At 44.1% G+C, this 23613-nt stretch overlaps 1 protein-coding gene across 1 annotated transcript in view; it reads right to left on the reverse strand.

The window, feature by feature from the left end:
- Positions 1–23613, reverse strand: part of INO80 (INO80 complex subunit) — a 106893-nt gene that overhangs the window by 8734 nt on the left and 74546 nt on the right. Inside the window, exons 27-32 of the mRNA XM_015429521.1 lie at positions 21481–21608; positions 16360–16454; positions 13108–13180; positions 12066–12224; positions 4224–4326; positions 1996–2084 (exon numbers count right to left, since the gene is read on the reverse strand). Coding sequence (XP_015285007.1) covers positions 1996–2084; positions 4224–4326; positions 12066–12224; positions 13108–13180; positions 16360–16454; positions 21481–21608 — 647 coding nt within the window. The remainder of the gene's footprint in view (positions 1–1995; positions 2085–4223; positions 4327–12065; positions 12225–13107; positions 13181–16359; positions 16455–21480; positions 21609–23613) is intronic.

The following is a 23613-nucleotide window of genomic DNA, read 5'->3' on the forward strand; positions in this document are numbered from 1 at the left end:
TCTTTCCCTTGATCTCCATGAAGGCTTCATCTGGTATGGTATCCCCAGAGAATCCAGAGACTCTTTTGATCTAAGGAGGTACTGTTGGAATGCGACCAGGTCAGATGCTAAGGCCTAAAAAGATTTTTTGTCCCTGAGTGTGGATGCTCTACACAAGCAGCAAAGGCTGCACTTGCCCTGAGGGCAAGGTCTAGGACCTCATGGGTTCTTTAAAGGAATTGGCCCCATCTATTTGGAGAAATCGCACTTAAAACAAGACAGAAATCAGGCTTACCCTACAAGAATCTACAGTGCTGCATATACTTGCCAAGGCCTCCTGGACATACAGAGCTAACGTGATGCGAGGCACCAGCTTGAACTGAGCTGTAGGCAGTTCTATAGATAGGCCCATCCTCCACCAGTGCTTTGGAGTGGAAAAGGGCTGGCCGGTATTTTGGCAAGGGAGAGGAGCGCAACACCAGAAGATGTGGATTTGGAGCCAGTAGGTGAGTGGTTAGTCCTGTAAAGCCTAGGGCCAGAGTGGTACACTCCCCTTTTCCTAAACTGAACCATGGAGCTTGAGGCTGAGATGGGAGTGCAGTGACTCATAATGGCTAAGAGAGGCAGAGCATCTAGCTCTGGAGGCTGAAGCTAGAGCTGAGTGCCAGCCTAGAATGAGCTAAAATGGCTGCTCGTGTGAATAGTTCTGGGATCCAGGGAATAGGAGCCAGGCCCCTCTGAAGAATGGCTAGATCTGTGGGATTCCCACCCACCCCATCCCATTTGGGGGTGGGAGGGGAAGAAGGGAAGGTTTAGAAGAAGAAAACCTTCGTCCTTCCTTCTGTGGTATTGTTGTTTTTTTCTTTTTCTTCATGCCTTTCCCCCCTTAAACTGTACTTAATCTCCTTCTTGCACAGGCATAATGTAGGGACAAAGGGCTGGGCAAGTGAAGCCCTGTCAGGGATGATGTGGGAGAAGGGAAATGGAGAGCTGCTCCCGGTAGCAAGTAAAAGTTATCTGGTCATATCCCCACCCCGCCCCCGCCTTGGGAGTCTCTTCTTGCAGCCAAGGAAGATGGGGGAGAGGGAGAACACCTTTCAGTGCTAGTACTTGCTGGGGCCTCCTGGCCTTGTGTAGTTGATGGGGTGAAAGACTCTGGCTCAGAAGAGCTGTAGGAGGCCTTGTTGATGGGCCCATCCACTTCTAGTACTTGAGAGAGGGAGAGAGTCAGCTGTCCACTCTGTCCCTGCCGGTCCTCAGCATTGTTTCAGCAGGGACAACTTGGTACACTTTCCATCACTGGCTATTTTTAAGGTATTTTTGCTTGTGTCTTTAATAAGTGAGGTGGGAGAGCTGTGGAAGTTTGTCCATCCACTGAGCAGGCACGGCATGGACTGTGGAGCTGGAGTGTCTCCTCAGCCCAGTGGAAGCCTTTGCAAGAAATCTGCATATGGCCTGCCCCCCAGAGCAAGGAGGAGGCACAACCCATACAAGGATACCTTCCTCCACTGAGGGAGAATAGTGTTTTTAAAGTTAGGAAAAAAACCAAAAATTTAAACTGGATTTCTTAACAAAAAAATATTCAAAAGGCAGTCACATTCCTAAATATCATTTTTTTCATGGAAATTCAATTCAGAAGGCAAAATTGCTACTTAGTATTTTCATTCTCTCCAAAAGGCACCTTCAATCAAAATAAGACAAAGTCACCTTTTCAAGAAGGAGTTGTCACCAGGAGATGCGACTACAGCTGAGATTTACTAATTAGCTTTCCACCCTTAAACAATCAAGAGGTGAAGGGAACAAATACAATATATAACAGAAGACACTTAAGAAAATAACAGAAACACATCCTTAAAGGTCTTCCATCAAATTCACTCAGTACCCAGCCAGACTGAAAATCCCACCAGAGCAGGATTTGAAATTATCCTAAGTGGAACAGACTACCTTTTCTACCCTTGAACATGATATTTAAAGATGTAATTGGACAAATGAATCCTATGCTTGTTCAGAAAGTACCTTTTCAGCATATTTTTCCCTCTTTCGTTTACGCTCTTTCACACGATTTGTCTCCTCTTGCTGCCGCTTCTCCTCCTGACGCTGGCGCACTGTTGGTTTAAGAGGCAACCATCAGAAAACTTAATTAATAAGGATAAGAACTTAAGAAGAGCCCTTCTGGAGGTCCATCTAGTCCAGCATCCTGTCTCACACAGTGGTCAGCCAGTTCCTCTGGAGGTCCACAGAGGCCAAGGCCTTCCCCTCATGTTGATTCCTGGCACTGGTATTCAGAGGTTTACTGCCCTTGAATGTGGAGTCACCATGGCTGGTAATCACCATGCCTAGTAGCCACTGATAGACCTATCCTCCATAAATCTGTCTAATTCCACATATTAAGCACTCATTATGTAAAGAAGTATTTCCTTTTGTCCATCCTGAATCTATTGCCCATTACCCATCATTGGATGCCCTTGAGTTCTAGAATTTTGGGAGAGGGAGAAATGTTCTTTTTGTCAACACTCTCCATCCCATGCATAATTTTATAAACCTCTATCATATTTCTCCCCTTAGTTGTCTCTTTTCTAAACTGAAAAGTCACAGAATCTTCAGCCTTTCCTCACAGGGACGATGCTCCCATCCCCTTATCATCTTGGTTGCTCTCTTCTGTACTTTTCCCAGCTCTACAATGTCCTTTTTGAAATAAAGTGACCAGAAGTGCACACAGTATTCCAAATGAGGCCATACCATAGATCTATACAGGGGCATTCAGTTCCTTTGCTAGTAATCCCTACCTTAGAGTTTGCCCATTTTACCGCTGAAGCACACTGGGTTGACACGTCCACTGAGTTATCTACTATGGCTACATGATCTTTTCCCCTCTCAGTCTCAATATGTTCAGACCCCATGAGCCTATACTTGAAGCTGGGATTTTTTTCTCCCAATATGCATCACTTTACACTTACCAACATTGAACTTTGCCACACTATTGCCCACTCACCCAATTTGTGGAAATCCTCCTAGAACTCTTCACAGTCATCCTTGGTTTTCACTATCCCAAATAATTTTGTATCATCTGCAAACTTGGCCACTACACTACTTGCCCCTAGTTCCAGATCACTGATGAATCAATTAAATCGCACCGCCCCCAATACAGATCCTTGTGGGACCCCACTCTTCCCTCCATTGGGAGAACTGTCCATTTATTCCTACTCTTTGCTCTCTGCCATTTAACCAGTTTTTAATTCATAAGAGAACCCATCCTCTTATCCCATGACTGCTAAGTTTACTCAGGAGTCTTTGGATGAGATACCTTGTCAAATGTGTTTTGAAAGTCCATGTATACAATTCTACTACGTCACCTTTATCTACATGCTTGTTCACTTTCTCAAGGAACTCCACAAGGTTGGTGAAGAAGGACTTCCCTTTGCAGATGCTAAAAACTCTGACATTTTCAAGAAACAAGGATTCCCCCTTTAATCACAACTCTTTATCCCATTCCTTTGTGCCATGCTCTTTCCTGAAGAAACCGATACTGTTACAGCAAATTATAAACAAGCTGGCATACACTTTACAGAGGGAAATGACACTGAGGCTTAAAATGGCAATATGCCTCTCCCCCAACAGGTTTAAAATGCACCAAAAGGCAAAGCGGGGGGACAAAAGTCGTCTTCACTCTCCTGCATTATGTCCACAGTCCTGACTTGTGCTTGTTTGTAAAAAAAAAATGTTGGCTTGCCGTTCTCATGTGATCTTCACTGTATGCTACTGCTAATGTCTGTGGAAGAACAAGTACTAGTAGCAGCCATATACTACCCTCTGTCTCTGCTGTGCATCATACTCATACTGTATGTGAGAAACAAGTAATGTCCTTCCATCTTCCCATTCTCTAAAACGTATGAAATGTAAGGACGGGGGTGTGGGATTGTCCCTACTCTTCACATTTGGAAGCTTTTGCAGTAGTTTACAATTCTTCTGGTAGTACTTTATTGTAGGGCATAAGCCCAAAATAAGGTTGCACTGTGCAGTAAACAGTGGAGAAAATGGAGTCCAAATGTGGACCCTATAATTACTTTTAAAAACCCTGACACTGCATGCATGCATGAACATAACTATACTCTTTCATCCACTGCACATTATAATTATTGACACGAAATAAGCCAGACAACAGAAACACGTTCATGGCATTTGAATGGAAAGATTTCAAGAACTAGTGAAATATAGGTTAACGTTGGGACTGGCCCCACACGTACATTTTTTCTCAAGCTCTTCATCATCAAGCAGCAGACTAACCACCTCCTTGGGTTTTAACGTGTCTGGTTTGAAATTGCCACCTGAAATCACCATCCTTTGAATCTACAGGAGAGAACAAATCCATCAGCCTTTTGTCTTGGATTATTTTATGCCTGAGACACTTCCCCCCCCCCCCCCACTGTGATGCATTGGTATGGTGATAAGAAAAAACAGGTTGCTTACCTGTAACTGATGATCTTTGAGTGGTCATCTATGCATCACACCAATGGGAACAGCGCCTGCATCGACCCCAATCCAGGAAACATCCAGAAAGCTCAAAGAGATCTGGGGCTCCTCCCTTGGGCATGCGTGTGCCTCCACCACGCATGCCCAGAGGGCGGAGCCCCAGCAACTCACCAGTTCCTTCTGACCACTAGAAACCTCAGGATCAATAGAGTGCTAAGGCTGCCAGCAGTGGGGAAGACGGCGGGTGGTGTGAATGCATAGATGACCACTCGAAGATCATCAGTTACAGGTAAGCAACCTGTTTATCTTCGTTGGGGTCTCTATGCATCACAGTGATGGGAGATTAGCAAGCTCAAGTCTACCTGGAGGAGGCTTCTGGCAGTCGCTCAGGAGACCACAGATTGGAGCACCACTTGGCCCAAACGGGGGTGTTGGCTTGCACGCACATCCAGGACATAATGCTTGATAAATATATTTGGAGACTTCCAAGAGGCCGCATGGCAGATCTCTTCTAAGGGTACACCTTGAAGAAAAGCCATGGACGTAGAAATTGCTCTGGTAGAATAAGCTCTTGGAAGAACTGGTACTGGTGTCTTCTCCAGAAGGTAGCAGAAACAAATGACTTCTACCAACCATTTGGACAGTCTCTGAGTCGAGATCTTACATCCCAAGGAGTTGGGAGTATAGGAGACAGATGGGGATCCTTACGCGTTGCACACATTCTATGCAGGTAAAAAAGGGGTGACCTCTTAACGCCCAAGGAATGCCAAAGACGGTCAATGTCCGACTGCGGGTTAGGATAGAAGTTGGGTAAGAACAGCCGTTTATTCAAGTGGAAGTCAGATACCACTTTCGGTAGGAACGAGATGTCAGGGGATAAAGCTACCCCATCAGGCAAGTAGGTCAAGTACGGCGGATCATGACGAAATGTCCTAAGGTCACTCACTCTCCCTGCCGACGTTATTGCTACTAAAAAGGCAGCCTTCCAGGAGAGCAGCTTGAGTTCACATGAGGCCAAGGGTTCAAAAGGCTTCTGAGTGAGGCAATGGAGGACTAAGGTAAGGTCCCAAGGAGAGGCAGGCAATCTGGATGGAGGATAAAGGTGCAGCAAACCTTTAAGAAAATGCCTGGAGTCAGGGTGAGAAAAAAATGAGGTGTTATCCAGTCTTTCATGGAAAGCAGATATTGTGGCTAAGCAAACCCTAATAGACGAGTGGCTCAGTCCCGCATCAGCTAAAGATAGAAGAAAATCGAAAATACGGGGTAAGCCAACCGAGGCAGGATCACCTGGAAAAGGATGTAAAAACTGGAGAAAACTTTTCCATTTGTAGGTGTAAGATGAACGGGTGGTCGGCTTCCTACTATTGAGGAGGACCGAAGTTATTCGATCCGAGAAACGTTTCTGCGGATCCTCCAGACTGTTAGTTTCAGGTGAGGGATGTCGTGATGCAGGACCTGGCCTCCTGATGCCAGAAGGAGATCGAGTTCCCGTGGGAAATGTAGAAAGGTCCGGTTGGACAGTTTGATGAGCAACAGGAACCACGGTTGGCGAGGCCAAAGACGCCACCAGAATACAGTCTGGATGCTGGTGCATGATCTTGCCTAATACTCTTGTGAGGAGAGGGATTGGAGGGAACATAAACAGGAATTTCCCCATCCACAGTAGCCCATCTCCCAATGCCAGAGGGTCCGTTCCACCCTTGCAGCAAAACTGGGCACATTTTGTGCTGAGGCGTGTGGCAAATACGTTGACCTGCAGACAACCCCATTGACGGAATACTGGGAGTAGGTATTTCCAGTTGAGTTCCCACTCATGAAAGGGAAGTACACCTCTGCTCAAAGCGTCCGCTTGGACATTTTGCACTCTGGGAAGGTGGGTCACAGTGGACCACACTCTGTAATCGAGACACCAGTCCCATAGGCTGAGAGCTAACAGGCACAGTAGGTGAGATGTTGTTTGTTTGTTTATGTAAGCAAGGGCAGTTGTGTTGTCCATCAGTACAGTACAGAGCGCATAGAAAACTGCAAGAAGCTCCAGGACATTGATGTGAGTCCCCTGGAGGTTTGTGGCCCATGGGGATCCTACACAATGTCTAGCAAGATGTGCCCCCCATCCCCAGAGAGATACATCGGTGGTCTCCCAACGTTAAATTGGGAATTGACTGTCACCACTCCAAGGATTTCCTGACTTTGGCAGGCATGTTGAGTCGCAAGGACTGTGGGTGCCGGAACAGATTGAAGTTCCAGAGGAACCATAGCTGGAGAATACACATTCTGAGCCTCACCACTGGGATGACGGCCATTGTTGCAGACATGAGGCTGAGTAGTCTCTGAATTTTGAGAGCTATAGCAGTCGACGACGTCTGGAGGTGACGTGCAAACGTGGCCGGGGTGTGGGCCCGCACAAGAGGGAGGAACGGCCTTCCTGCGATCAAATCTATTGTAGTTCCTATGAAATCTACTTTCTGTGCTGGTACAAGGTTCGATTTCGCGTGACTGACGCATAAGCCGAGTGAGCTCAGGAGGTTGATGGTGTGACTGATGTTTTTGGACAGTAGAGGCTCAGAGTCCACCACCAGCAACCAGTCATCGATGTATGGAAAGATCATTCTGCCTTGCAATCTGAGATGTGCAACTACCACTGCCATCGTCTTTGTGAATACTCTTGGTGCTGCAGAAATGCTGAATGGACGGACACAATATTGGTAGTGTTCTTCCCCAATGGTGAAACGGAGAAAACACCTGTCGGCTGGCAATATATCCAGGTGAAAATAAGCATCCTGCAAGTCTATCGTGGCCATCCATACTCCGAGTGTGAGAAGAGGGAGTATGTTTTGCAGTGAAACCATCCTGAATCTCCGGTATGCGATGGATTCATTCAGGGACCTGAGATCCAATATCGGTCGGAGATTCCTGTCTTTCTTTGGGACTGTGAAGTAGCGGGAGTAAAAATCTTGGCCTTTCTCAGCTGGTGGAACCGGTTCTATGGCAAGTTTTGCCAGGAGCTAAAGCGCTTCTAGACGGAGAAATAGAGATGTTGGTATATGAACAAAGTGTGGCACCGGAGGTTCCTGAACAAACTCTGGGTTTTGCAGGGTATCAAAGAATTTGTTGCGGGAAACTGCAATGCCTTCTGCTTGCCTTTCTTCAGGCCCATCCGCCATTTTAGAGTCTAGGGAACTCGTCGGCCTCAGAGAGGGAGAACAGTGACGGGGCAGAAAGAAAGTAGAAACTGACCGCATTTGTACCCCTTCTGACCCTCTCTTTTTCCCGGTGGCACTTCCCATACCCAGAGGGGTTTAAAGATTAATTTGGAGACTGTACCTTTCTATTGGGGGAAGGATCTCTTGGGAACTCCGGATTCAGGTGGCCATTTGCCACCTGCTGGCCCCCTTCCTGAACAAACTCTACCGTGGGTTATGATGGAGAGAACCCAAGAGTCCGTTGTCATGTGACTCCAAGATGGGTAAAACGGAGTTAGGCGAGTGATGGACTGAACAAGGCATAAGGATGACTGGTGGAAAAAAACAAGGGAGTCAAAGAGACTGTTTGGAGTTGCCATGATCTGTGTAGGCCTGGAGATCTGGGCCTAGGGAGGCCTAAGAGACCTGCCTGGGAGTAGGGGGCAAGCTGCCTACATTGCCCACGATGCCTTGTCCTAGCTGCAACCAACGGGGTTCGAGGAACTCTCTGAAGAGACTGTTGATGTACTTGGTTGTCAGTTTAACTGTGTTCTTTTCTCTCTGCAGTCTGGTCACACACAACTAAGTTGTGACAGTCTGGGCTGAGGGAAAGATCCCTCACCTCTCTTGGGACAAGAGTGGGCACAGGCCGGAGGCCTGGTTTACTGAGGACGGTAGGCCGGAAGTGGCAACAGTAAAGCGAAGTTGTTAGCTGCGTTAGTTTGTTGTTTATTTTCCTTTGAACACTGTTAGACCCTGTTTAAAGCACCTTGACTTATTTGGCTTAACCCATTGTATCAATAAACCCTTTTGTTTAATGAACTCTCTGCCTGGTTATCACACCTATGTTCTCGGCTTGTAAAGGGGCATGTTGAAGGGGCTTGGGAAGGCGCCCTTGGCCTTCTCATGAGACCAGACGTCCAGGGTGGTGACGGCAGGAGGTGGTCACCTGCTGGGACCATGACAGGAGTTTTCCCCCGACTTAGTTTTGTTCTGTTGCAGAGTCAATTGAAATCTAGACCGTGGGGTGTATTGAGGTCTAGACGAGGAGCGAGCCTGCTTGGACTTCCAGGAATCATCAGGGGATTGCCTGCTGTAGGGCCTGCGGTTGGAGCGAGACCACGTCCTTGGTCTCTGAGGACAATAGCAAGAGGAGATCCCGAAACTTTTGGATGCTTTAAGGCTCCATGTCCTGTAATACCGTATCAGTGGTAGCATGGAATAGGCCGGCTCCATCAAATGACAAGTCCTCAATGAATGATCTGGTGTCTGACTGGAGGGAAGTCATGTGAAGCCAGGAATGGAGACGGAGGGCGACAGCAGACGTCATGGTCTTAGAAGCTGTGTCTACAGAATGTTGGGCAGAGTTTATGATCTGTTTGGAGAGCATCATTCCCTCCTTCTGCAACTTGCGAGCCTCATCACGTTGTTGGTCAGGTAAGAGACCAAGTAGCTGGGACATTTGTTCCCAAAGGGAGTACTCGTAACGGCCTATGCAAGCTAAGTAATTAGTTGTTTTGATGCCCAAAGCCCCCGCAGAGTAGAACCTATGGCCGAAGGTATCGAGCTTCCTACTCTCTTTGTCCAATGGCGCTGAATGCGTCTTCCTACTTTTTGAAGAAAGCCTGACTACCATAGAGTTGGGTTTTAGGTGAGCGCAGAGGAATTCTGCACCTGCCTCTTGGATTCGATACATGTGATCGAGATGGGTTAAAATACGGTTCAAAAAGGGTCAGTCCCAATGAGATTTCACTGCTTGCAGAAGAACTTGGGTCACTGGCAGCGCAACTGCAGTAGAGGTATCAAGTTGAATTATGTCAAAGATTGTGTCAGTGACTTCTGGTTGAGGTTGAGTGATGGCCAGCCCAAGGCTATGTGCCATGCGCTGAATTAGGTTGCCATAAGATCTGGTGTCTTCAGAAGGCAAGATTGGCAAATCGTCTGCAACCAGCAGCGACGGAGATGGATCAGGAGTGGCTGAAGCCCCAGAACCATTATCCTCTGAGTCAGACCCTGAGCCTTGAGAGAATGCATCTGGAGACGATGGTGCAACATGCACCTGGGCACCACCAAGTCGTGGCAAATGACATCGTAGTGGGGTTTATCGGTGCTGAGGTGTCGATATTCTGCTTCGGTACCGATAGATGAGGTTCTGGCATCAGCATCGAGGGCTTGGCGGGCAAACTGGTGCTCACCAGACGCTTCTCCTTCACAGGGGAATGGGTCCGGTGTGATCTCACCGATTGCTGGTCCAGCTCTGGGTGACAATTTGGGGCCAGCCAAGGAAAAGTGGAGGCCAGAGGAAATGTGCTGTAAAGGTATTGGAGCTGTCTGTGATCCCAAGGTACGATCACTGGAGGTTGAGGTAGTGAAAGGGGAGTCACAGTTGCCCGCGGTGATTGACCGTGAGGTCTCAGCGACGAACTGCTGTCACAGGAGGAAGAACAATGAAGTTTTCATTTCTGCCTCCATCGACCCTCGGCTCCGACCGGCGATCAAGACCGAGAGCGAGCCGAGGAACAAGAGCTAGGAGGACCCAGTAGGCAGCTAGAGACTGGGACCTCTTCCACCTCAGAGTCAGTGAAGTGTTCGTCGGTATTGATGCTGCCATTGATACAGGAGGTTGTTGGATGGGCAACGCGAGGAGCAGGACAGGTGGGGTGGCAGACACCTTGGTAGGGTCTGGTGACACCGGGCAAGCAGCAGTTGTTGCTGGAGTTGCAACCAGAACAGTGGTGCCGGGGACAGAAGCCTTGGAGCCAGTCTTAAGGTGTTTATGTTTGACCTTAGTGTGGCTCTTGTCCATCTTCTTCTTCACCATCGGTGTAGAGGGCACTGAGCGACTCTCAGGCGGCGTAACTTTCATGGTGGATGTTGAAGCCGCCGGTGGTGTAGAAACCGAAGCCTCTGATGATCGAGGTCGATCTGTCAGTATCGATCAGTGTTGATCGATTGGCGCAGACTGAGGTCGATCCATCGATGTCAACGCCATATTGAAGTGGAGGCCATCGGCTGTGGGCGAAGCACAGACTCCAATAAAGCTACCTGTAGCCTTGCTGCCCTGTTTTGCGGGTCTGGTTTGAAAATTTCGCACAGTGGGTGCAGGAGTCTGCCTTGTGTGATTCACCCAAACAAAGGAGGCACAAAGAGTGTCCGTCCGGAGGTGCCAATTTGGACCCACAGCGGGTACAGCACTTGAAAAAGCCCCAATGCTTTGCCATAGATCAGGTGCAGCATGAGGGGGGGAAATGGGGGGGGGTTCCGACAACTGTCGGAGGAAAACACACAACTAAGTTGTTGGGTTTTTTGGGTAATAAGAAAAATATAGAGAAACAACGATAAGAAGAAAAGACTAAAGAGAAAAGAGCTGAGGAGAAAAAATTTCCTCACAGAAGTTCCCAGACCGGAGCAGATCTGACTGATCGACGCAGCAGTCAGAAGAGAACTGGCGGGATGCTGGGGCTCCTGGGCATGCCTGGTGGAGGGGCCCCAGATCTCTTTGAGCTTTCTAGAAGTTTCCCAGATCGGGGTTGGCGCAGGCGCCGTTCCCATCGGTATGATGCATAGAGACCACGACGAAGATCAGATGAACAAGATTCAAGTCTAGTAGCACCTTTATAAACCAACAAGATTCCCAGGGTTTCGGCTTTTGAGAGTGAAACCTCTGATATCTGATCAAGGGAGCTTTGACTCTGATGAAGGCAGCTTATACCTGGGAAATCTTGTTGGCATTTTAAGGTTCTACTGGACTCAAATATTGCTCTTTTACTGCAGACCAACATGGCTACCAACATGAAACATGGAACAGAATGAGGCACTTCCCCCCCCCTTTTATATTGGGCTATAGATTTGACGGATGATTATAAACATAAAACCAGACATAATACTGGGTACATTCATCTGCTTAATAAATTGTTAATACTAAACATGAAAGATATTTAAAGCGTGAACATATTCATATAAAATGAAACCTTAAAAAACCCCAGAAAAATGTACATCTTGTTATGCATGCTTAAATGCTAATACACTAAGCCTGCACAGGTTTCCACCAATTCCCCTCTCCGGTGCTGGCACTCCATATGAGGGAGTACCGCCACAAATAAAGCCCTGGCCATAAACACAGTGAACATTCTAAAGCACATCAGACAGCCATGTATTCACGAACTCACAGAGCACTACAAATAAAAACAAAACAAAAAGAGATCAAGAAAACAAACAGTGAATTTGTGACTGCCACACCCAGTACATGGCATTTACCTTGAACACTTAGTGTATAAGGCAATTGAGATGTTGCTGTTTTCTTCACAGCATATTCATTCTCAATTTGAGTTGTTTGCATCTCTCAAGATTATAACTGGTCCATTGACAGCCACTGTCCAAGTTCCCTGCCATTCCACCTACATTTCATTGCTCCATACATATTCCCCCTCTTACCTCACTTTTCTCCTTGGCCCTCTGCAAGATGCGCTCCTCAATGGTGCCTTTACAAATCAATCGATACACAGTAACCTGTTTTGTCTGACCCAGCCTGTGAGCCCGATCCATGGCCTGCTGATCCACTGTTGGATTCCAGTCGCTATCATAGAAAATTACCTGTCAGGGAATTTTTCGGAAAAAGTTACAAATACAAAAACCAAATCCAAGCTGTTACTCCACTGCAACAGCTTTGCTCACCTGAGCAAAGGCTTCTAAAGGTGTCACCCTGGCAGCTGCCCAGTCATGTACATTCTCTGTTGCGGCTTCCACTTTGTGGAATGGCCTGCCTGAGGAGGTCAGGAAGGTTCCCACCTCTGTCATCTCAAAGAACGTACAAAATAGCAATATTGAAGAGGGAACTTTTTAGAGTGATTAGAACTGTGATGACAATCCAGGAGGACACCTTTATAATGGAATAGGATTACAGTTCACTGCAGGGATTATTGCAGAAAGCAGATGCTTTTACTGCATTCTTTGTAATCTACTTTTTATGTTGTATTTTGTATTTTAAGAGGGGCATGTCTTCGTGGCAGAGCATCTGTTTAGCGTGCTGAAAGTCCAGGTTCAATCCCTGGCATCCCCATCAGGGAGCAGCTGATGAGAAGACCTTGATTTAAGACCCTGGAGAGCTGTTGCTAGTCTGAGTAAGCAATACTGACTTTGATGGATCAAGGGTCTGATTCAGCATAAGACAGCTTCATGTGTATAGTATACTTTGCCTTAGATAGTTTGTTGCTCGTATTGTTCTCTAATTCTGTAATCCTCCTATTGCATTGTTCACTGGTTGTCTTATGTTGTCTGATTGCACTGCTTTATATCCCATAATCTGCCTTGAGTCTCAGCGAGAAGGGTGGAATATAAATGAAGTAATTAAATAACAATGTATTTTATTCACAAATCATACATTTTAATTGAGAGTTTGTTCAAATATTTTGATACTCAAACTACAGAACAGTGTATGGTGGTAAGATAACATACTTAAAGCAAGCTGTTTACTTACTGTATCAGCAGCTGTAAGGTTAATGCCTAAGCCACCAGCTCTTGTGCTTAACAAGAAGACAAAGATATCATTCCTATAAAAACAGAAAAGAAAAATAAAAGCTCCATTTAAAATGCATTGAAGCACTCTCACAAACATTACATATAACAAATCAGGATGTTTCACATGAGGCAATCTTTTGTACGCCAACATAGTTATTTGAATTGGTTTTACCTAGTCCCGAACAATTCATGTTTTAATGATTCAGTAGTGATTTTGAAGGTCAAAGAAGAAGGGGATGGCAAAGGATGAGATGGTTAGACAGTGTTATCGAGGCAACGAACATGAAATTAAGCAAACTCCGGAGCACGATGGAAGACAGGAGGGCCTGGCGTGATGTGGTCCATGGGGTCGCGAAGAGTTGGACTCGACTGTGCAACTGAACAACAAAGTAATTTTTCATAAAATGCCATAGAATGATGACCATTTAATAAACTGATATATAAAAATATCTCTCTGTCCTGGATTTTTAGGGTGTGTGTGCATGTGCTTGTGAGAATGCTACAAAAAAGAAAATATTCTACCAGATACTTTGATAAGAAAGCACAGTACTTTATAAAAGAATTCAATGAATGTGCAGGAAAACAATCTTCCTAACACAGCTGTTAGATTTCTTTTTCTTCCTGAAAGCACATCTCAAAGTAACTTCATAAATCTTGTGTAGCCTGGCTGCATATTGCATTGATTTCAAACTGATCCCACACTCCCAACCTGCCCCATTCTTTGTACCATGCATCAATACCATTTTGCAGAACATCTGACAAGATGAACTGCTGATCTCTGAGGGAGACTATAATAAACACTAAGAAAACATTTCTGCTGATAGTATCAGTTACATTCATGATTTTCATTCCTCAGTGCTAGCACAGTTAACATATATTTTAACATTCAAAAGATTCATGCACAGAGTGTTTGCCTATGTGGTACATAGTAGCTTCTGAGGCTTAGATAGTACGTTTAGGACATATGTTCCTCTGGTTAGTCTTATCAAGCACTGGTACCGTAGATCTATTTTCACAGGGCAGCACACAGAAAACTGCATGTGAGTTCTAAGTAACCATTTTGCCATCTGTATCAACATCCAAGCCTGGAGAGACTTCTGCTTTGAAACGTTTTAAAAGATTTTTATTTCAACTTCCCCTTTCTAAGGGGGCTTCTTCTGCAGGCGGCATCCTCCCATCTCTGCCTACTGCTCCCCCCCCCTTTGCAGCCAGTGACTGGATGATTCTTTCTAATTAGAGCTAATGACATCATGCTGGAAGGTGATAACACTGACAATGATAAACCTGAGAGCCAATGTGGCACAATACTTGGGTTCAGATCCTAAACTCAGCCTTGGGCCATTCACTGTCTCTCAGCTGCATCTGCCTCACATCATGGCTGCAAGGATAACATGGAGGAAGGGGGAATTATATGTGCTGTCCTGTGATACAGACGGGTAATTCACTGGTATGGAAGAACTTCAAGACATGCCTAATTTTTGATTTATGTTCAAGAATCCGAGTTCTCAGCATTCTGGATGTTTGTCCGACGTGACAGAAAAAACTGAACAGCCAATTAAAACAGGCAAAACCACCATAATTTTTTACAGAATAAGGTAAAAAACCAATAACTGAAATAAACAATTAAATTGACACTGTCTTTCCTGTTGAAATGTATTGGTCTGGTGAGAGGATTGTGTAACTCAGCAATGCGCTGATATATTTATTGCAGTTATTTCTAAACTGCTGTCTGATTTGTTGGCACTGCACCTATTGCAGAAATTACTACAAAGTGTATCTGTGCCCTTACAATTCACACAGTACTTTCTCTAGGTTATTGTGCAAAAGGGATTTGGGTGGAGAAACAAACTGAGTGACAGCATAAAGTGGTTTTTCTGCATACTAACTGCAAAAAAAAAATGTTGGAGGACTTTTACATTTCAGGACTGATGTATACTTGCACAGATCTTATTTGAGCTTCACAACTGCAGTTTACAACCCCAGGCAACACCCATGACAATATGAGCAGTAGTCCACATTGTGTACTTTAGTTCTTGGCAGTGAGAAGACTCTACTTTTGTGAATGGAGACCAATATCGTTTGGAGAAGCCAACTGAATTAAGTCTCTGATGTTGCCTTATTAAGCATAACATTGCAGTGAACTGCGCAGTCAGAGATTTTTTTATAATGACAAACATAAATAGATTATTTCATTCATTGTTTACAAAAGGCTTCAACCTTATGAGATGCCAACCTATTTATCAGGAATTTAGGCCTTAGCATTTAAGCCTCCAAACCAAAACAACCCACCTGTGACGTGCAACAATTACTTTCCTAACAAATACAGATGCAGATCAAAGCAATGCAGAACAAGAGGCTGTCACTTTTATATGGAAGTTTAAAAACAAAACCAAAATATCCTCACAGGTTTATAAACTCTAGTTAACCAAACTCCAAAATATGTAAAGGCTTTAAGTGTCTTACACGGTTCTCTTGAAACTGAAGTTCCGGGCCAGATGTGGGGTGGGGGAAAAGAAAGAATCAACCAATGATGCGGCTTCTATTACATTATAAAGTAACTGTGAGTTGTAAAATTCCTGGGCAAACATTGCCTAGCCTAGCCATGACTTATGACAGTCAACCAGGTCTCTGTTACCATTATCGCAATGCACTCTAGCTTTAAATAGCTGAGTATGAGGCAGAATCATACAGGGAGTGGAGGAACATCTGGCAAAATGGTTAACTGCCAACAGCCCCTTTGTGTACTACATTTGATTCTGAAGCAGGAATATCTTATATTTGTGTTAATGTGGCAATTCCCAAAAGGGAAGCATAGGAGTCATTACCACAACTGTGCTGATCACCAGTGTAAGACTGGGATCCAAAGGCCATTATGTGTGAGCAGAAAAGTATTTCCATGCATGTGCTGTGTATCTATGTTGCTGATTCTTGCTCCTGGCAGCATCCCTTTCTTGCCATGTTGCCTGGAGAGCGGTCTGACCTTTGGGCGGGGGAGGGGCCAGAAAAGACCCAGTGTGGAAGTGGAACTCTGTGCAATCCTATTGGATTCTGGCATATATCAAGAAGCTGAAAAAATGTAGCATGCCAAAGGCTACAAGTAGTCAAGATGAGTTCTAACATGAAGAAACAAATTTGGAGGGGAGCAGTGGCCTGCTTAAATGGGAGTTTGGAAACTGCCCATCAACACAATTACTAAAATTAAAAATGATACCTGTTCTGAAAGTCAGCAACCATATCCCTTCTCTCTGAAATTTTTGATGATCCATCTAGCCGCATGTATGTATGTTTCCTGTAAACCATGTATTCCTAAGTGAAGAACACAAGAAATCCAAAAGAAAATTGATTAATTCTAATTTGAACTTCATATCTAGAATTTCAGCAGAAGTGAAAATTTATACTAGTTTGAACATCAAATTTGTGCATCATATGTGGTGAGGAAGCTGATGTACTGAAAGGCTACACACATAAACCTTAATGCAAAATAACATTTGTGTGTACAACACTGTTAAAACCTATTCATTTTGAGTCCAACCGAATGGCACAATATAGAGAGACTAGTCCTCAGAAAGCCAATATCATACAGGTATTTTCTGATTCCCCATTCAGTCCATATTTATTAACCAGACACAACTACCATGTGATTTTAACCCTGTACTTGCTTAACTCTTTCTGATCTACATAATATACTGTTTGGTTATCATAATATGCAAACACAGTTTTAAACATCTAGAGTTTATCTGTGTCTCTCCAGAAGAGCATTCAGGACAATCTTAAAAGGCTGTAATCTGATATATATAATTGTCCTAATGCATTGGCACCTTCCAGCTCTCCCACTGGCTGTTCTGTGTTCTCCATCAGCCATTGGCCCATCAATCGCCAATCAAGAGTACTCGCATGCCATTTGCTGGGTGCTGGGTCAGCTCCTCTTCCCTGCCCACTGCCACCTCAGTCACCGTTCCCTGTCAGAATAAACTGCCAAAACAGCTGTCTCTCCTGATGAAGACACTTCTCCTGCTTGGCTCCTGTGGGACTAACTTTTCCCTCAGTGGCTGTTGCTAGGCAACCAAGCTTGGTTCTGTCAGTAAAAAGGCAAAGCCAGGAGGCCCTTTCCAGGCCTTTGTGGGGAACTCATTGGGGCCAGTCCTGACTAGGATTGCCAGCTCCAGGTTGGGAAATTCCTGGAGATTTAGCCACGGTTTGGGGAGGGGAGAGGCCTCAACTGAAAAGAATGCCATAGAGCCCACCCTCCAAAGCAGTTATTCTCTCCTGGGGAACCATTGCTGCCATTCTCCAGGTGAGGGTTGGAGATCATTCAGAAATACAACTGTTCTCTAGATGGCAGAGCTCAGTTTCCCTGGGGAGAACAGCTGCTTTGCAGGGTAGACTGTGTCATTATACCCTGCTGAGGTTGCTTCCTTCCCGCTTGGGTCTCCACTGTATAGAAAGACTACTTTTCCAAGGTAGAGGCTCCAGGTGTGGGGGGGAGATGGAAGGTACACCGATGGTTGGCTGGGAAGGAGATAGGGTTGCCACCTCCAGGTTGGGAAATTCCTGGAGATTTGAGGGGTGGAGCCTGGAGAGGGTGGAGTTTGAGGGGTGGGTGGTCCTCAGACAGGTACAATGCCATAGACTCCACCCTCCAAACCAGCTGTTTCCTCCTGGGGAACCATTGTTGCCAATCTCCAATCTCCAGATGGCAGAGATCAGTTCCCCTGGAGAAAGAGGTAAACTCTGTGTCATTATACCTTGCTGAGGTCACCACAGCAAATTGACGCTGAGTGCCCAAGGCCAGGGCACCCGCCCAGAGCCTCTTTCTAGAGCCAACTGTATTTATTTATTTCCACATCAGGCCTTATTCCTAGTAAGCCATAAAGCACAAATCAAGAGCACAAGATCTCTCTCGCTATATACAGCCTCAGTACTATTCTTTTTTTTTTAATGAACCATTTTTATTAATTATAAACATTACATACACAACAATAAAAACATAGAACATGAAAAAAAATCAGTTTGGTCTTTTACATAATTTACCATATACATATAATATGTTATGACTGTAGTCATTATGAAACATTTAATAAAACACAAAATCTGTATATTTTTCTGGCAACTTGAAACTTTGAGACTGTTTATTATTAATATAATCAAAAAACACAAACCATTTTTCAGTAAAAGCAGAAATAAATGTATGTGTTTCATTTAAAGAAAGTTGAGTTGCAATTTTGTCAGATATTATGTTATTCCATACTTTGGACTTCCATAATGCCAAAGATGGATTTTTTTTTACTCTTCCAGTTAAGAGCAATTAAAATTTTTGCAGACATTAAAAAAATAGATATCACCTCTTCACTCTGTTTACTAAGGTGTAGTTTTGGCCAATAATGTAAAAGTACAGAAGTTGGAGGTAATGGAATCTCATAACCTGTAATGTTTTTTATTTCCTGTAAGACTTCATGCCAAAAAGAATTTAATTTTTTACATGAAAACCAGCAGTGTAACAAAGTACCTATTTCTCCACATCTTTTCCAGCATATTGGTGTAGGTTTAAATTTACTTTTAAATAACCGTTCTGGGGTTAAATACCATCTGGAATAAAGTTTATAGTGTTGCAATTTCAAATTACTCGATCTAGTGTGAAACATACTATTAGACCATATAGCTTTCCATTAGTCCTCAGAAAAAATTATATCACAATCTCCGTGCCATCTTTCCTGTATGGGTTTAAATTTCTTCCAAGTATTATTCATTATTTGTAAATAAATTATTGCGGATAAACCTTTAATGTCTGTTTTCTGCTTTTTTATAAGATTTTCAAAGGGTGTTAAGTCTCAGTACTATTCTCCACAGACACTGCTTCTCTTTTCCCAACCATAAATACAGATGGCTCAAGATTTTGGAGACTGAAGCTAGGCTCTGTAAATTAGGCTGATTAAAACTAGGATTATGAAATACTAATAAATAGATTTCTAGTCTTGTTTATAGACTATGCTGCCATCATAAGGAAAATCTAAAGTATTTAGAGATTTTAAAAGACTTCACTGGTGGAAGATTATGTAACACATTTACTTATTTTTCACTACTAATTTCCCCACAAAAGTTAACAGGACAATACAGGAATCAAGGGAAAATCTGATGGATTTACTGCTTCCAGCCATGACCTCTTAAGTTTAACTGATGCTGGTTTTTACTATTACCGGCCTGATGGTGACACTGGAAGTCACCAACAATCTTGCCTCCGGCTCTAGAAAAAAAGTGTGCCAACCTTCCTGCACCCCATCTGTCAAGCATGCTAGACGGCCTTCTTGATTAGGGAAGAAGGAAGATCTCAATGTGGCCTGGTTAGTGAAGGCCAAGCAGCCACTGCAACAGAAGGAGCAAAAAGGGCAAAAGGAAGCCCAGATCCCTGTGCAACATCCAGCAAACTCCAATCCTAAATTTACACAATTTATCCTTGGAGTTTGTCCCCTCTGTTGTTGTTTCTCAGCTGCTCTGGAGATCTCTCTATTGCACTATAGGGGAACCAATAAAGATATTTTAGGATTGCACTCAGGTGCTTCAGTGGAGGTGAATTATTCCAAACAAGCAAGACCATCTGACATGGTTGCAGAACCAGAGGGAGCATGAGTCATGTTTGCTAAAGAACCGAGAGCAGCTCATACAAACATCAGAGCAGTCGGGGAGGGGAGGAGTGTATACCGGAACCTGCTTCAAACAGGATAAATATATTTGTGTGGGAAAAGTAGAAGGGTGGAACTAGGACTAATGCACTATGTTTGTCCTTCTAATAGAAACCCAGACACTGGTAATAATATACAGGTACATTCAGGGCCAAATGTGGTATTTGGGACATTAAAAGAAGCACAATAATTACAATGGAAGATTCAAGGGCTCTCGTCAGCTTGATCTTTCCCCACACATAGACTGGAGTCTTCAGTCTTTTAAGTACAGAAAAGTGTTACTGTCTAATTCTAAAAGGGTAGGAAAATTACTGTGAATATCCTTCATTAAAGCTTGTTCAACTCTAAAGGTCACCATAACACCTAAAGAACTAATCCTGAAAAATAATGAAAATCAGTTCTGAGTGTAGAGAGTGTGTTACTCAGGCAACAGAAACATTGACTAATTTCATCTCTCCCTTCCTTTGATCCACTGAGAATAACAGGGAGTTTGCTAAGAAAAAAAAGTCTATACACCACCCAACAGCAATTATTCAAACCATAAACATCAAAGCAGTTTATTTAGATCTCTTGGTCTTACTGTTGAAGCAAGAAACCAGGTAGGACTAGGGAGATCTTAACATTCTGAAGTGAAAAGAGCTTGCAGAGGAGAATCTTCCCCTTCCCTAGCAGCCTCCCAGTAAGCCAGTACTGACGTCCAGGGAGCTTGCCTGCACAAGGTGTCACATGCAGTCTGGGTGAAGTAAAGAGAGGGAATCTTCTCCCAGCTTGTGCTAGAGGACAGTCTGCGCCACTGAATTTTCACCATCACTACATGGGCAGGAGGGCTGCCCTTTCCCTGACCTTTACTGAAGCCCCCTCCTTCAATTTCACAAGGTATTTTGACCAGGAGGGCCCTTTGATCCTCACTACTGGCTTTTGGGCGCATGCAGGAGGATCCTGAGCAAAGGCAAGCTCCTCCTGCTCATGCATGATATAAACCAATCAGGATTGTATGATATAAACCAATCAGGATTGTATGAGCACAGCTACAAACAACAGCACAACTGTTCTGATCACGGTCTTACAGAAATCAGTTGCGGTAAGAATGGAAGAAGTATGCACAGTCCTATGGTTAAAAAAAAGTATGAACCAGTCCTAGATGCTGCAGTACTAGCCAAAGCATGCCCAAAGTATCAAGCAATAAAGTCTCTCTTCTGGCACACAGCCACAAGAGGAAGGATTGTGCTATTGAGACTGTACTTTGGCTTGAGGCCCAGCGCAACACACGTAGCACATGAGTACAGATTTGTCAGCTGGCAGCAGCACAGGGGCACTTCATGCTGCCCTACTGTGGGCAGAGCCACTAACTTCTTATGCACGACATCATTTAGCCTCACTGGAGATGTATATAAAGCCTGCGCCAGGCTCTCAAGTTTAAGTCACTTGGTGAACTTTTCCCTGGCTTTGACACAGAGGCACCAGATGTCTCTACCTCCCTTGCAGACACAGAGAAAACTGCAGCTCCATAAGTTTAGAACAGAAAGTACAAATGGATAAAATTGTCATCAGTCCTATCCGTCTCTGGATCTGCTTAAAAGATTTTTATCCCAGATCCTAGATTTCATTAGTCATTAGCTTCAGAATTCCCTTTGTATGAGTTACATGGTTCTTACCTCCAACAAGTCAATCATCCGTGTCATCTGAGAGTAGATAAGGACTCTGTGTCCTTGAGATTTTAATCTTGTCAACAGAATATCAAGGGCATAAAGCTTTCCGCTGTCTGTGATCAGGCTCTCTTTGTCTAAAAGGAAGGAAGAGGGGAAAAAGATAACTAAAAGCTTTACGCAAGGGAGCCATTGTAGCACTAGATAGAAGATTCATTTTTTTTAAACCACACCTTATTTGATTAATATAAAGATGCTCCCCAATAAGGAAGCCCTCACAAGTCATTTTCAAGTCTGTCATTCTGCAAAACCCAATGACTTCCCCCAAAGCCAGCCATTCGCATTGTGCTTTTTTCAGACAGTTAGACATTGCCAGGTTTAGCTACAGTTTTCCTATCTAACACAAGCAAAACAAATCATATCATACACGTGCAGTTCTACAAGGAAACAAAACACTATAGATTCCACATAAAACTTGTATACAAAATTGAGTAAACAGTAAATTCAGTAAATTAAATAACCAAAAAAGAAAAACACTTTGTCTGGCAGAACTGCAATTTTGTGGGAAATACATGTACCACTCCGCTATTTTTAGAGCTAATAGCACTGTCAGTTGCAGATAATTTATATTAAGCCAATTTGACCAACTTTGTGTCCAGATCTTACAAGCCTTGCTTACTAGACACTAAGCTCTGTGCTCATTAGATACCTATGGAAAACCGTCATCTCTACACCATCACCTCCTTTAGCTGGCTCACACTTTTGTTCCATCAAGCGGACACCTATAATCATATGCTGTGCATATCCTATGCATGTCCAGAGTGACATGGAATTGGATACTTGAAAGAAGTTCTGGCACCATGAGTTTCCCAACTTCACTTCTTGCTTCAGAGCTTCTCAGTTCATGGTGGCAAAAAACATTAAAATATGTGCACTTGGTTGTGCCTAATAAAGACTGCAGGCTGTCTAAATGATGCTGAAACAAATGTGCATTCAAAGGGGATTCATGATATCAAAGACTGATCAATTAAATCCTATCATTTTTTCATTTGTTTACTTAGCAGTATTATTCCAGAAGTGGCAGAAGTACTTTAAAAAACACCACATTTTGTTTGTCTGCTGTCTGCCTTGTATAAGGGAACTACTATTAGGGTAAGGTTGCTAAGGGCGGGATGGGGTGTAGGAAACAAATTATGTGGGTTGTTTTCATAGAATGTTTGGGTTGGCATATGGGGGAAGGAGATCTTCCCAGTGGGGCTCTTGACTTTCAGCAGCCCTGTGCTATAGGGATACTCTCTTGTATGGGTTTAGGTTTCTTCATGAATTTGTTTCAGAGGGCAACCGTGCTGGTCTGCAGTAGAACACGCCAGATTTGAGTCCAGTAGCACCTTAGACACCAACAAGATTTGGAGTATAGAAGCTTTCAAGAGTCAAAGGTCTCTGACAAAGGGAGCTCTGACGCTCAAAACCTTATATCGCCAAAATCTTGTTCATTTCTAAGGTGCTACTGGACTCGAATCTAGCTGTTCATGAATCTAAAAGCTGTCCATCAGACTTTACTAACATTTTAGAAGAGTTTTGACACTGATGTCCTCTGCAGTAGTGGATGACTGATGACAGAAAATGCTTATAATAACAGTCCCCGCAAATACAGACGATCCTACAACAGCATTACTGCAAAACAACCAAATGTTTAAATTATTTAAGGTAAAGGTTTCCCTTGCTCGAAAGCCAGTCGAATCTGACTCTAGGGGGCGGTGCTCATCTCCGTATCCACGCCGAAGGGCCAGCGCTGTCCGAAGATGGTTCTGTGGTCATGTGGCCAGCATAACAAAACGCCAAGGATCACGTAACGCCGTTACCTTCCCACCAAAACGGTACCTATTTATCGACTTGCAATTTCTTGCTTTCAAACTGCTAGGCTGGCAGGAGCTGGAACAAGAGACGGGAGCTCACTCTGTTACGCGGCACTCAGGTCTTGAACTGCCGAGCTACTGATTTTCCGGTCTGCAGCTCAGCGTCTTAACCACTGAGCCACCTATTTACTTCTAGGTAAATTGGTCATTTCTGGGTTTTCAGCAAATCATAGTTTGTCATTACATCTGGATCAGTAAAGTGTAGTTTGTACAAGCTCCACAAACA

This window comes from Gekko japonicus, unplaced genomic scaffold (genome assembly GCF_001447785.1).
Source record: "Gekko japonicus isolate JY-2015 unplaced genomic scaffold, Gekko_japonicus_V1.1 scaffold251, whole genome shotgun sequence".
In the NCBI taxonomy this organism is placed as follows: Eukaryota; Metazoa; Chordata; class Lepidosauria; order Squamata; family Gekkonidae; genus Gekko; species Gekko japonicus.